Below are 15,985 nucleotides of genomic sequence, written 5' to 3'. Positions count from 1 at the left end.
AGGGGCACAAAATCACTGAGCCACATCCCTAGCCCTAATTTATATTTTATTTAGAGACAGGGTCTCACTGAGTTGTTTTAGCACCTCACTTTTGCTGGGTGTGGCTTTGAACTTGTGATCCTCCTGTCCCAAGTCACTGGGATTACCACACCCTCTCCTATGAGGCTTTTTAAATGAAACTCATCTAATTAAAGAGGATGCAAAGAAAGCACTGAGCACAGATGGAAACGTGATTCCTAAGGGACAGATCAAACATGGCTGGAGAAATGTCACTTTGCATAAAACCAGGAACTTTTCTCCAGGTGTGGAGCACAGTAATGGCTAGCTATTGTTAGTGGAGTGAGTACTGAGTGATTTCATAAAAGGCAGGTGCTCAGGAATGACACTGTAAAAAGCCCTCCCTAAAGACTTAGGCATATTAGCAACAGCCTCCTGCCTGTCCTTAGACCCCTCATCCTTCCCTCCTCTTCAGTATGGACAGCAGTGCCCCAGTGCTCCCAGTTTATAGCCACCAAGGGTTCCCCTTGACTCAGGATAGAAGCCACATTGGGCTTGCAGGGCCTGTCACAGCAGGGATCCCTCCTCCTTTCTTGCCTGCAGACTCCATGGACCTTCTCTGCCATTCCCCCACCCCATACCTGCCTGACCCCAGAGCTTTGTGGCTGCCCTTCTGTGCAGGAATGCCAGCTTCTCCTGTGCCTGCAGGCAGCAGCTCCTTGGAGTGTCTCCTCCTGTGTGAAGTGCTAGTTCCCAGGCGCTGTTCTTCAGCACTTGGCTACTTTCTAATACCGATACCCTGCTGGTTAAACAAGGAGCCAAGTTGCCCACATTTAAATTCTGGCTTCTCTGTGAGGCTTTGGACACGTTTCTCCACCCCTCCTTGCCTAAGTATTTTTAACTATAAGAAAAATAAAATTATTGAACTCAAAATTAAATGAACTGGCATATGGAAAGCATGTTAGTACACAGAAAAAATGATCACTGCACATAGTAAGTGCTCAATAAGTATTAGCTATACTAATGACAGTTATTATCATTATTGTTATCTCACCAGAATGTAAGCTCTTTAAGAAAAGAACCTAGCCCAGTAGCACCCACCTGTAATCCCAGCAATTCAAGAGGCTGTTTTACCGGCCAGGGCCTCCTTCTCTGCACCTTACCCCTTTCTAAGCCCTCCACTACAGCCAGGCAGAACTGTGGCTCCTGAGAGGCAGACCAGAGGTGGCCAAAGAAAAGCCAGCCAGCCTCATTTTGTGCAAATCTGAGAAATCCCCCACTGTGTCCCTTCCCCGAACCTCATTGGGTGTGTCCCTCATCCCTGCCACTCACGGGGAACCTTCTCCTTCCACAAGGATATAAACACATGTCCTCACAATTTCTTTCTCTGAAATGAAAAAATAGAATATGGAAATTATGTGTGATATGAATAAATGGCATGCCAAGTCTGGATAAAAGGCTACTTGTTTTATAAGTTTCTCAGTATGCCAGAACCACTCCGTTTTGCAGGTAAGGAAAATGGAGACTCAGTGACAACCGGTGACTTCCTCAAGTCGCTCCACATACCACTTGGGATATATTGGCGGGTTTATGCCCACGTTTATATTCCAAGTGCAAACAGATTTATGATCTGAGATGCCCACAGTATTCATTGTCCAGAGAAGAAGAAGGAGAGAAAATCACAGCCCAGTGTTAGGATGGCTTACATCAGATGCCCAGATGTTTCCATCTTCATCTTACTTATGCTTCATCCTCACTGGTGCCACGAGGCAGATGAGGTTTATTACCTCCATTTAATGGAAAGTAGAAACAGAGATTAGGAGGATTGTCCTTGACTAATAATAAGTTTAGAAAATACATGTGATTTCTTCCTGTCACCACCAAGAGCTCATGTTATGATGTGACAGGGACAGAGAATCCACCCTACCACGGTTGAGTCTGCCCCCCCCCTGCACTCTTCCCACCCCTGCCTCAGCCCAGCCCTGCACCTGTGCTTCCAAGACTGTGGCTCCCCCGGGGGCAATCTGGCCTTCCCAAACCTTGGCTTCTTGCTTGGGACTGGGGGTGTTGAATTCCCTGGCTTTTCAGTCAAAGACATTCCAGAGAATTCCAGGGAGTCAGAGCTGCCTTTAAACCTCTTCCAGTAGCCCCTGATGAGCATTCAAGTGGGAGGGACTCACCTCCAGCTCTGCCCTTCAATCTGCTCTGTTTCCCTGGAAAGACCACCCAACCTCCCTCCTCTGTAAGTGGGGCAGGGCAACAGTTTCGAAAATCTGTGAACAGGCTCCCCCAGAGGCACTGAAAATCATGGGAAGGTCACCAGCTTCCGTCCTCCTAAGCCCATCTCTGGACCTGATAGATCCACTGACCTGGATAAGAATCCCTGGACTCAGTGAGCTCTGACGCCAGAATGGGCACCGGATTTTTAAAGAGGAATTGCAGGAATTTTGTTTTCTCATTATGAAATGAGAAAAGAGGAAGAAAGAATATACAGATTTTCAAAAAAGAATTAAATTATCATAAGGTTACTCTCAATGAAACTACTACTAATATGTGAGTAAATATCAGTAAACTACCAGTGAAAGAGTTCAGTAAACAATCAGTTTTTCTGTCCTCTGACTCTTGACCCATATATACAGAAATTCCCTCTCCTTATTCCAGGAATGTTTTCCCATTACATTTAAATATTGTTTCACAGAATAGTGGTGACATAGTACCTGATTTCAATGGTAATTCTATAATGCATTATTTAGCCTTCCCAAATTGTTAAACATTTGTGTTCTTTTCCTCTTTTATTAGTATTATTATTTATGCAAACATCCCTATTTTCTTAGGGCAAAAGTCAAACTGTCTTTTACTCAGGACACTTTCGATACCCTAACGATGTGTCCCTAGGCCCCCCTCCCCAGAGAGCTGTGCCTATTTGTGCTCTCAGTAGCTGATAGGGAGGGAACGTGGAGGAGACTTAGACCTGTGATCTCAAGTGGCTTCCTTGAATCAGCAGCCTACAATGCTGATGCACAAAGGAACTTCTGTTTGCAAATGTTAACCACCATCTGAGCCACAGCAACCCTGTCTATTTTCAGACTAGCCTAGGCATGCTTGGAAATGGGTGAAATTATTCTCGAGTGTCTCCCTCCCTCCCTCCCTCCCTCCATTGCCCTGACAGCACTTGATCTGTCTCAGCCACCCCACCCTCACCTCCCAAGTTCAGCTGCAGTTGCCCTCCTCCACTCTCAGCATCTCAACCTGGGGCTCAAGGCCTTCCACCCGTGGCCTTGGAAATCTGCTACATGATCTGTTGACTCGGATTGGGGGAGAAGCAGAGTCCTGAGTAGGACTGTCTGAATCTGCCCAGATAGTGGCTAGAACATCAGTCTCAGTGAGCTGGGGGCTGTCATTGTACAGGGAATAAGCTCTAAGGACAGAGGGCAGTGGGAGGCCATCTCAGTGCCCTGTAGGGTTACAATTCTTACTTAAAGAGAAGAGCAGGGCCTTCCTGAAAAGTCAAGTCCATTTCACTTAAAAATTGGCTAAACCGAGTATGTTATGATGCTATTCACCCAACATGCTGGGCAGAGTTTCAGCCTTGATCTTGGCAAACTGAGCACTTCTCTGGGCCTCAGCTCTGCCCTTGGTAGTGGGAATTTGGGGAGGGAAGACCTCCCCATGGTCCATCCTCTCCTGACTGCCTTTCTCTTGGCCCCACAGTCGGATGGCTCCATCCTGGCGATCGCCCTGCTGATTCTGTTCCTGCTCTTGGCTCTGGCACTGCTTTGGTGGTTCTGGCCCCTTTGCTGCACTGTGGTAAGTACCCCAACTTCGGGTCATGCAAGGCAACAGTGACATGAAGTCCCCAGGGCTACCAGTAGGGAGAAAAGGATCAAGAACTATAGCAGTGGGGAACAAATCTTACATATTTTACACAACTTGTGCAAAATCAACATAAACTGTCATTGATCAGTGGAACCATGAGTCATGAGTAGTCAATGTGGGTTGGGATGTGAGCTGCCCTGAGGCTCAGCCCCTGGTAGGGCTGCTGGAGGGGCCACTCTGGGTCTGGTGCTTAGGAAAGATCCACAGCATGCACAGGATACCCTAAGTGATGAGTGTTATTGGACATGTAATAAATATACAGTATATGAATGTGTGTGTATGATGCACGTGTGTGTGCACGCACATAAACACACACACACACACACACACACACACACACACACACATACACACACACACTTGTTGAGTTGCCTGAATTGATACTCTTCCAAAACCACCATGATCTTAGCATGTATTCTGTCTATCTGAGGGAGTGTCTCAGTGCCTCTTCATTTTTTACAATCAAGAGAGGCACCCAGCAAGGCACAGAGGCACTCTCCATAATCCAGTGACTCAGGAGGCTGAGGCAGGAGGATTGCAAGTTCAAAGCCAGCCTCAGCAGCCTAGCAACTCAGTTGTTTTGTCTCAAAATAAAATATAGAAAAGGGATGGGGTTGTGGCTCAGTGGTTAAGCACCCCTGGATTCAATCCCTGGTACCAAAGAAAAAATAAAAAAGAAGAGAGGCACCCATCTTTATTTTATTAACTTTAGCTAACATTTATAGGCACCCCTCCAGTCTCAGTACCCCTGGTCCAAGCACTTTGGCTAAAAGATCAATAAGAACCCACCTCCTCCCATCACTGTCATCTGGAGTCACCACATGTATTCAGCTTCTCCCTAAATAGCTTAGTACCTGCAGTAACCTGCCCTGTTGATTCAGTGCCAAAAAGATATATGTCTTGTCATCAGTTTCTATTTGGGGAGGAATACCAGGAATTGAACTCAGGGTACTTGACCACTGAGCCACATCCTCAGTCCTATTTTGTATTTCACTTAGAGACAGGGTCTCACTGAGTTGCTTAGCGCCTCACTTTTGCTGAGGCTGGCTTTGAACTCACGATCCTACCGTCTCAGCCTCCCCAGCTGCTGTGATTATAGGCATGTGCTACTGCACCCAGCCCTTGTCATCAGTTTCTATTCCCTGGTCCCTAGACTATAAAAAGCCCCAATAAAGTAATATCCAACTAAGGAGTAAAGCTCAAGCTCCGACACATCTAGTTCCACCTGTGCGCCCTGCCTGCCCGTGTGAGTCGCGTGTGCTCTGTACAGTGAGTTGGAAGCAACCACCACTTGCTTGACTGCCAGGGCATCTTCCATTTAGTCCTGTATTTCAGTCCTTCCAGGCAGGGGCCAGCAGGGGAAATTAGACAGGGACCCTCTCCAGGACAGTGGCCTGTCCCGTTCTATCTCTGATACTCCAGCATGTGGCACACAACACCCAGGACTCAGGTCAGTGGGCAGAACTGAAGTGAACTCAGACCACAGCCATGGAGAGCGCTGGACTTGAAAAGGAGGGGAAGATGCCTCCGAACGACATTTTAAAGAGGTGGCAAATAAATAAATGAGATGAGCAACCCAGCCAGCCAAGATGGGGACCATGTGGCAGGAACTCTGGAAAGGGATGACAAGGCAGACAGAACCCATATGTGCAGGGACAGACCCAGGACGGACCCAAGTCTCCAGTCAATTAGTACCATCCCGACGAGAGACTGATCTTCCCAAGATGTTAAACACATTCTCACCACAGCAGCTCCAAGAGTTAAATGAAGTTTTTAAATTCTTAAAGCTGTACAACCATGTTATTTTGAGGATCAAAAATCCCCATGAGTCAGCCAGAACCCTTTCTATGATGATTCAAAAACATTCTGAAGGAAAATAAAAAAAAAAAAATCTTGCTGCAAACTCTTAAAGAAGCAGGTGGACAGGGATAGTGGCAGCAATCAGGGAACACCAGGACATCTATTAGAATACTGTTCACCTTTGATTTTTACAGTCACCTCTTAGGTGGGGACAGCTGGGAGCAATAGGATAGCCTAGCAGTGCTCCACCAGCTTGTGGATGTTTTCTCGGGCAAGTTACTTAACCTCTCTGTGTCTCAGTTTCCTCTTTGGTATAACGAGGACAATAAAAGCCTGACCTCACAGGTAGATGGCAAAGATTAAAGAAGTTTATACATATCATCCTTAGAAGCACCTAGCACAGAGCAAAGGTTGTGTATCATTATTATTATTAAAAAATACTTGATAATCCCAGCAGCTGGAGAGGCTGAGACAAGAAGATCACAAGTTCTAAGCCAGCCTCAGCAAAAATGAGGTGCTAAGCAACTTAGTGAGACGCTGTCTCTAAATAAATACAAATTAGGGCTGGGGATGTGGCTCAGTGGTCAAGTGTCCCTGAATTCAATCCATGGTACAAAAAAAAAAAAAAAAAAAATTGGCTGAAATAGGAATCTATTTATGATGTATGGCATTCAACTTATATGGGTGGGAAATATTTCTCCAAGCAAACCTTTCATTATTGGAAGCAGTGTTACCCAAGGCCAGATTGTTTTGCAATTTTCAAAATATTTTTCAATGAATTTATCTGGTTAAGTCCATGTTGCTTTGGAAAGCAGCCCAAATGTCTTAATGTGGTCTAGTTTTGTAAGTCCCTAAGGATTTCTTCATGAGGGAAGATCCTGGAGATTCATTTTCCTGTTTATAATGTCTATAAAAACTGCCCCCACCTCCTATTTCTGAAAGCTGGCCTGGGCTGCAATGCTTGATGTACCCCCAAAACTACTTGTTGATCCCTTTTCTCCTTGATGAGTGACGAGGTTCTGAGGTGGGGGCAGTCATGGGTTGTCGGAACAGGAGTAGGCAGGAGGGCAAGTAGGAACCTCCCCCACGGCCCTGGTTCAGAAGATTCTGGAAAGTTTCTCTACCCTGAGTGACAGCCCTCCTCGGCAGTCCTCTGACTAGCAGAGGACTGTTGTCTTTGTAAACAGTGGTCCCCAAACCTCCGTTACCCTCCCTGCCCCTCCACCAAGTATGAGAAATGCCCAGGATATGGCACCAAAACTACATCCTAGTTGTAGTGTTGCTGGCAAAGCCAAAAAAGCAGGAAGACCCTGCAACTGTGGGCTGCAGGCTGTGTGAGGCCAGTCTCTCCCCTGCCCAGCGTTCTCTTCAGGAGTCACCCAAAATATTTAACAGTCTGCAAGGCCCACCCCGATTGGGGCCAAACATTAACCCCTCCGTGGCTGGATATGGGAAAGGGATACAAAGTCCTGGGTGGCAGGGCAGACACTTTTAACTAACCATAAAGAGCATTTGTACGTGCAGTGACCAGCATGACCAGACTAGGTGCCCTCTGCCTTGGCCTGCTTTCTGCTTCCTGCTGATCCTGTCTGGATGAAGTTGATGGAGGAGCGTGGCTGGTAGTTAGTCCCTGTCACATCTTCCTTCTCTTAAAGGACCCCACTCACATCTGCGCTCTTAACTCCCAGCTGAATGGGACTTAGATTCTAACTTATTATCAGCAGAGCTGAGTATAGTCTATCAGAAGTAACTGATGGAAAGAGAGAGAAATGACCTGGATCGAAACCTTCAGTGCTTCCCAAATTGGCTCTCAGTACCCTTCAGGGGTACCTTTGGCTTCTAAGAGCCCTGCATTTAGTTATTGGCACATACACACACAAATAAAAAAAAAAACCCACACTGAAAGCAAGAGAGGCAGTGGAGTAGGCACCCTCTGGGCTTCATTGAGTTTCCAAAATGAAAATTCATATGTCATCGCTCTACCCGAAACAAAGGCTCACCACAGTTCCACAGGGGCTGTCGCCAGAGCTGCTCAGGTCATGCCCACTCCATCTACTCCCAAGTTAGAATCAATTGTTGAAATCCCTAAACTGAACTTTTCAAAGAGGAAGAAAAGGAAATCTGAATAAGAGGAGGATCGCGGAAGAAAGTCGAAATGTTTTAGAAGAGTGAATGTTATAAGTAACTTAAGGATTTACAGAAGAAAAAAAAGTCAGCAATGATTCAGTGAGAGTGGGCACTACACTGTTCTAGAAAGTACAAGCTGTCCTGAGAGCTCACCTTCACCCAGCTGCCAGGGTGAACCTGCAGCCCAGCCAGGCTGAAAGCTTGGTGCACACAGGCAAACGCCTTCACACCCTCCTCAGCAGGTAGTGAGACAGGGTCAACTCTGCTTAGCCCTGGAGACTGGCTCCTCCACATCAAAAATCTGGAGGAGGGAACCAGTGCCTCCTGGTCTCTCATCTACTGAGTCCCTGGCAACACTCCCGGGAACACCCTCAATTCCCTACCTCAGGGCCTGCCCATCCCTACACCCAGACTCACACAATTGTGTGTTTTCTCTTGGCTCCCAAGACACTGATCACCTTGGGAAAGAATTGCCCCCGGGCACTAATGGGCCAGGACACCTTTACAAGGCCTTCAGCAAACCCCAAGCTCATGTTTGTGCTTTGTCCTGGGAGAATCACCAACTCCCAGGATTTCAATTACTTGATGTGTTCACCCATCACGGGTGTTGGCTCCAAAGGACCTGGCCACATTAGAGGGGCCCCGTGGACCTCTCACATGTAGACATCTTGCCTAACATATCCCAAACTAAATTCATCACAATATCCCCTACACCTGCTCTTCAACCATGGACTTTAACTAAAAGCTGCCCATGGCAGAGTGATCATGGGTGCCTTCTCTCAAGCCTCGTCTGATCTCTCTTCAGAGTCTTCTCTCACACCTCCTCTTGCCCCTCACCTCCCTCCCTCTACTCCAGCACATGCACAGTACCTAACACTGAGCAGTTGTTTATAACACCGTTGAGGAATGAATGAACGAATGAACTCCGTTGCCTTAGTCTAGGGTGCTCCCACTTGGGCTATTTCTTTCTAACTGCTCTTTTGGTCTTTCTCATCTTCACTATAGAGATTTTTCTTTAAAAGGAAAATCAGACCTTTTGTCCTGCACACTCCCCTGTCCAAATCCTCTTGACTATTCAGTGGCTCCCAAATAAAGTTCCAACTCCTTGATGTGGCATGTGCAGGCTCTTCCTAACCTGGTCCTACTTCTCCAGCCTGGCATGTCCTTTTTCCCTCCTGTGCATGGACTACCTTAGCACTGTGCCTGCTCTTCAGGGCCCTGATAATGCTGTTATAACTGTCTTCTTGTCTGCCTTCACCTGTCAAGGTGAAGCTGTTGGGAGTTAACACTGTAGATTCTCACAGCATAACACAGTGCCTCACTCAGAACTCTTGAATAAATCTTAGAATCTATTGAGAAGTTCAGTTGACTGGAGGGTCATCTCCAGGCACACCCTTCTCTTTGGGGACATTGGCACATGCCATGTGCTTCTTTCCCATGATCTCTTGACTCATCGTGTTTTCTTTTGCTGAAATATTTTCATCTTTCTCTACTCTGTCAACAATTCCTCTTTCTTCAAAATCATCTCAGTGATGACTCACTCCATCTCAGAGCTTGTAGCACACCTCCCCCACCCCAGGGAAAATTAGCTGCTGCCTCAGGTGGTTTCCTGAGCACCTTTATTCAAACCTATCTTAGAACATTTGTCTATCTTATCACAGTGTTCATGTTTTATGTGTATTTCTGTAACTATCCTGTGAACTCCTTCAGGAAAAAAAGGAAAATTAATCACAGAAAATAATTCTAAAATGGAGTATGGTGCTTAGTACATTATTTTTTTTCCCCAAACTATACTAAAAAGTTGTCATCTTGGAGAAAAGTTTAGATACAAAAGAAAACCACACACAACTTGATGGAACTCTGTTGGATGGTGGTTTCTTGAGTGTTTGTATTGTTGTATTTCATAACCTACATATATGTTAAAGGCAATATTTATATGCATAAATATTTCATACAAAAGACATAGCCATTTCTTTAAGTCCTAGAAATATGCCCAATATATTAGAAGGGTAATGGTATATCAGGAATCTGAGTGAAAAGATCTTACTGTATTTTGTAAGATGAAAAATATGGAAACTAGTTGCACAACAGTTTGAATAACATAATGCTACTGAACTTACACTTAAAATAGTAAGAGGCAAAGTTTATGTTTTGTGGTATTTTCCACAACTAAAAAGAAAAAAAATCCTGCTATGAGCTTGCAGTTCTTCTGCAACTAATTAAACCTCCATGTTGTGTAGGTCAAATCAAGGCAACATATTTCTGTTCAAATAACAGCAGATATTTTTATTCAGTCTGTTAGGAGATGATCATGCATTCAGAATTTCTCCCTATGTAAACAAAATTCTGTTCCCTTTAATTTTCATTGACTTTGTAGGTATCTTATGTGCAGTTTTTAAAGAATTATGTAAAGGATCATGTTTAATTCACTTTATTGAACTTCATGGATAGTTCAACAAATAAATCTGTTAGGTATCTCCAATGACAAATTGCAAGGGGAAAAATTTAATTGAGCACTTGATATACCTTAAATTGAAGTTAAAAATAAAGTCCTCAAATAATGCTCTCCACACCTTAAAGCATAACATTTAATTTATAGGGCCAGAAGACAACCAAGCCTAACATCACCAGGGGGATTTACCATCAGTTTGTTTAATTAAAACATGATTCATACAAGCAGCTCTTCATCCAGGCTAACAGTGCTTTCTTGATCCCCTTCCAGCCTCCACCCATTCCCATCTGGGCACTTTTTACTCTACAGCTTAAAAGATTAGTTCTCACTACACACAGCTTCTCCATAATCTGCCCTGCCCTCCCCTCTGGAGCTCTGCACCTCACACCCCCTACACCCAGTCCTTTCTCATCTCCACCTCTCCCTGATGGCTCCCCTCATTCCTGCTGAGCAGCTTTTCCACTTGCCTTATAACCCACTCTGTCCTCAGGGCTGCAGGTGCACTAGAAAGAGGCAAGCTGCTTCGAAGATGATAGTTTCCATTACCACATCTGCTTCTGTGAGTTAAAAGAATAAGCAAACTCATTGGCAGTAGTTTCCCCCATGTGAAAAATTAGAATATTGGCATCATGTCATCTCTACGGTTGCTTCCTTACTCTCTAATCTTCTGTAAGTGACTCTATTCCCCATTCCTAGACTCTCTGGTCTGTGGTTCTCAAATATGGTCATATATTGAAACACCTGAGGATACTATGGTGCAAATAAACATGGACAGTTTTTCCAAACTATGTCCACAGGACAGTAATACCTTGCAAAATGTGGAACAGGCACACTGTAGAACAAGAGATAGTGAAACAGTAAGTTTGAAAGACACCATTAAACTAAGTTAAATAGTTATCTTTGTTGCAAGACTTCTCAGAGCCTTAAATAGGATAAGTTGCATTGTGAATCCCCAAACTTATTCTGATCCTGGAATTCTCCCTTGGCCTATCCCTACCCAACTTTCCAAATACTGACATCTGGAGGGACACTGGTATTCTGCCAAATATATTTGGGAAACACACTCCTAGAGAATGTTGAAGCAGCTGAAGTTCCTGGGTTATGAGGAACTTCCAGCCTCTTTCCTGCCCTCCTCAGAGCCTGCACCAGTGCTAGCAAGCTTGAAAATACGTGAAACATCATCAACATATCCTCGTTCCCTGTGTTCCCTGTGTTCCCTGCTCAGATCCCACTGGCACTGCTAGTGGCTGGAGTAATCCTGCCCACAACCCAGGTAGAGTCCAGAAGCTCCTCTGCCAAGCCTCAGGGGTTCTGAATTCATGGATTTCTTCTATCATTTCATTTACTAAGTTTTGCAGTGACACTGAATGTCATCTAATGTAGAATATGCGTGCTGTTCTTCTAAATTACCATGTAAGTCACTTAGGACTTACCAACTCACGTTGAAATTCCTGCCATGATTCTCACTTAAATATTGATGGTTTTTAAACAATCCCAGCTTCACGGAGATAAGAGGCCAAAAATTATTTGAAATTCGAATTCCAAATGGGAAAAAAATTGAGCTCATTTCTTTGAAAACTTCTTTTACTTCATTCCAGATCAACACCCTTAGCACCAGCCTTTGCTAAACTTCTATAGTGTATAAGTACAAGCTTCAGGCAGAACTGGGACAGCACTGATACCCGATGCCAGCTCCAATATTTGTGAGGTTTCCATTAAACTTCATCAGTCTGTATAGTGGGAAGATCCCTTCATCTCCCATCAGCTAGCCTCTTGCCCTTCCTGAATGCCTTCCATATCACATGCTCATTTTCCCTTGGTTTCTTGACTTTTATTAGAAGAATTTTTACCTATAAGGTTGGGGAATCCAAATAGAAGGCTAGAACATAAAAAGCAAGCGTCCCTTCTACCTGTGATATTAAAGCCATTGGCAGATGGCTTTTCCATCTGAATTGGCATTTCTTCTACAGACTACTCTGTTCTGATGGCTTCTGCTCTCACAGAACCTACCTGGTAAGGGAAACAATGGCTGAGTTGGCTGTAAGACATCAACCCAGAAGTCCAAGGATAAGCAATGATCTTACTCCAAGTTTTTTTTTTTTTTGGCCATCACAATACATCATTTATTTGAACTAACCCCACAGAGAATGCAGGAAATAAGCATTTGTGAAAAATCAATTACTCTTGACTCTGCTGCAAAACAAGAACAAAAAAATATAACCTGCATAAATCAAGTAAGAGTTGTTTTAAATGCAGAGCCAGACTCACAAGAAAATAGGAGATATTTTCAGGTACAAAGTGAAGGATCTGGAAATCAGAGGATCAGCTGACCCCCAAGCAGTGGCTATCCAGGGAGAGAGTTTCTGATCACAGTGACCTATAAATCTGGTTTAATAGCCTTTCATGAGTTTTTAAAAGCTTGGGAGTTGGAATTGAGTCTTAGGCATTAAGTTGGGTCCTTGAGTGAAAGGAAGGGTTTGAAGTGTTTCCTTGAGAATTCATGACCGTAAACTCTCAGAGCCTTTGAGTTCAAATGTATACTCCTTGGGACTCTGTAAGTCACAAGCAGAGAAAAACAACTTAGGAATCTGCAGGAGGAATCTTAAATCCTCTGGTGGGTCGGTCTCTCAACCCAAGCCTCATCAGATTCTCGGGATAAATGCAAATGACACATGAGCTCACGATCTAGAATTACCCAAAACCCAAGGTATATTATTAATCAGACTCTTTGGGGTTGTACTATACATATGGAAAGCACCAAAGACCAGAAATCAGATAAAGAAGTCAGACCCTGTCAGCAGTATTTCCTTTGCTCTCTCCAAAGCTAACAAGAGTTGTTAAATAGCAGATGCACTGAGAATTCTCTCAATGACACTATTTCTCCTATAACTTAAGAGTATTCCTAAAAATATCACTGCATTATGGAATTTTGGCCCATGAATATAACAGAATTAATGGTTCAGAGCAGAATATGTGAACTGTACAGCCTTATAAAAATAATATGCTAAAAAGAATAATAAACTCAATAAATCATCCCACTATTTTAAATATCTTAAATTCTTCATAAAGAAGTAGTAAACATAGCCCTTTGCCTTGATTGTTATAAAGATCAACATTTGTGGGCACAAGTATAGCCCTGCACTGTTGCTTGGAGTTAGAGATAAGTCGGAAGGAAGGAGATTCTTAGGACCAAGTGTCGCAAAACTAGAGGTGAATGGCTGTGACTCATTGTCTTGTTATTCCTAATGCACTGGCTTAAAATAGAAAATGGGCTTTTGTTGTACTGCCAGGTTCCTTTTTCATTTAAAAAAAAAAGGCTATTTATGTGGTTCTGAATAGGATTCAGTGCTATGAAAGCACCATTCCGCTGCTCAGCCTTCCAGCCTGTTCTTCACAAGTTTCTCCTGTAAAGAAACATGGAGGCTCAGAGTTCCACTGTCTTTCCTTCAGTTCTCAGCAGGGTCTCCCATGAAGCTTCATGACACCTGTCGCTCTCACAGCCTCCTGCCCTCTCTCTTCTCTTCCCCATGCTGAAGGTTCTCCTCCTCCATCCACTCCCTGGTTCCTGTAACCAGGACATACCCTCATATCGAGGATGCTGTATAAAAGCTCCTGTGAAGATAAGAAATCACACACAGGAGCACAATCTATGTTTGCATCCCGCAGGGGTAAACAGAAGTGAGAAACGGATGAGATGTGCGTGAATTTTGCATAGACTTCCCCAGGTCATCAGTGGAAGCTGGATGGCATTTTTACATTAACCCTATGTTACTCAGTGGCACCAAATATAATCATCTTGTGAGTTTCAGTGTATGATGGTTAACATTATATTATGTGAATTTTACTGCCACCACCACTAAAAAACAAATTAAAAAAGCCTCAAATACATATTAACAGCTCCTTTACCTCTTGGAGGGAGAAAAAAAAAGCCCTATTTCAAGCTAACACTATTTCACAGTTTACTAAGTGTGTTTCCCAGTTTACCTACCAAGTGGGATCCAATTCACGTGTTGCATAACTGTATCATAATAGAGACCACCTGTACTTTTCAAATTTTAGGAAGTTTTCTTGGAAATTAGCTTGGGATGCAAAACTGGGAAGTGGAATCTTGACCCTAAAAGCAGTGAATCTACTTGGCAACGGTGACTTAAGGGGATAGAAGGGGAGATAGATGATGTCTAGTAAATAATCCTGATTAATTATTAAGTCCAACCCATGACACTAATGAAATCCCCATGATGCATCCAGGGGTTACAACCTGCTCTTGGCAGTTGGAGCTATTAGCAGCTTAATCACTAAAGAATCATTTCAATGGGGAATTGAAAGACCAGAAGTGAGTCTTGCATCGTGTGCTTTACTTGAGACGCAAGCAGAAATGTTTCCTTTCCCATTCCCTCAACAGGAATCCCCCTCATTCATTCATTCCAAAAACAGTGACTGAGTAACAGGAGCTGAGCTATGTGTCAAAGATAAAGCTGGCCAAGTGTACCTAGGTCTTCTAGAGGCACAGAATCCGGAGAGATGCAAACACAGCTCAGGGAGTTCGTTGCCACTGGTGCTGCTAGTGAAAGATCTAAGCCCCCGTTTCCCAGGGAACTATTTGCCTGGAATTTTCTCAGTACGGGTCCAGGATTCAAAACCATACCATTTCTGCTCAAATGCTCACTAGAAGAAGCAAAGGGGTACCTACAAGAAGAGCTGAGAGTCTCCTCCATTGCAGCTTTATGTCTTCCCCACAAGGACCATGGAGGCCTTGGAGAGCTCAGAGTTCCTGACAACAGAACTAGAATACCATCATTGTTAGAATGAAACATTTCCAAACCTGGTGTTTCTATCCATAAGCAATTGTCAGCAGAGTGCCTGTCTGGTCTGAGGCAAACCATACATCCTCACATATCTAATTCACATGTAGAGTTGTTAGAAATAAGCTAATTTGCACTTCTCAAATGTGGCCCACAGACCAGAAGGCTCAGCATCATCTGGGAATGTCTTAAAAATGCAAGTGTCTGGCCCCAGACCTGCTAATGAGACACAGAGCCGTGCTGCCCAGAATATTTATGCTGTAAGAAACCAGCCAGGTGATTCTGATTCTCAAAAAGTTTGAAATCACTGGCCAAAATTAGAGGACAGGAGCTTAATTTTATTCATAAAGTAGTTATCTCAAGCAGTTCTCTTGGATTTGGTCTAAATAGCACAGTTGCCTGTGTGTCAAGGAAGTTTTGCTTTGCAGCAACCAAGAGACCAGGCCTTTGGTGTAGAGGAGGTACAGAGATGTCCCAAAGGCAGCTCCTAAAAAAGGAACGCTGAGATGCTACATTCAGCTTAAGAGGAAAAGAGCCAATAAAGAGTTCCTGTTTAGACCCACATCAAATGCCACAAGATGATCATCTTCTCCCAGGAGCTTGTTCCTATTATCCCATAGCCAACTCCTGTCATGGGGGAAGAAACAGATGATAAGAGCAGGAGGAGAACTGTGAAGTCATGGTGGGGGATTTCTTAACAAAGTGACAGAGAAAAAACAAGGGACCCTGTTTGTCCTCCTGCTCCTAGCGTAGCCTGACCCTCAACATTAAATGGAGCACCCATGTTAAAATATGGATGGACCACATTTGCATTCCATTGCACAAGACCATAGCAGTAGGGTTAGCAAGGGCAAAGAGAGGCAAGGAACAGAACTTCAAATTAGGAGCAAAACTCTAGTACTTTCAGAGGGAAAAAAAAAAAAGGGTATAA

General features: G+C 44.0%; 1 protein-coding gene across 1 annotated transcript in view; it reads left to right on the top strand.

The window, feature by feature from the left end:
* The window catches only part of Antxr1 (ANTXR cell adhesion molecule 1), a 226,325-nt gene that overhangs the window by 129,171 nt on the left and 81,169 nt on the right, over positions 1–15,985 (top strand). The window contains exon 13 of the mRNA XM_005322100.5: positions 3,709–3,804. Coding sequence (XP_005322157.1) covers positions 3,709–3,804 — 96 coding nt within the window. The remainder of the gene's footprint in view (positions 1–3,708; positions 3,805–15,985) is intronic.

Source organism: Ictidomys tridecemlineatus, chromosome 12 (genome assembly GCF_052094955.1).
Source record: "Ictidomys tridecemlineatus isolate mIctTri1 chromosome 12, mIctTri1.hap1, whole genome shotgun sequence".
In the NCBI taxonomy this organism is placed as follows: domain Eukaryota; kingdom Metazoa; phylum Chordata; class Mammalia; order Rodentia; family Sciuridae; genus Ictidomys; species Ictidomys tridecemlineatus.
Note: the sequence above shows the minus strand (reverse complement) of the source record. Positions and strands in the feature narration are given on the sequence as shown.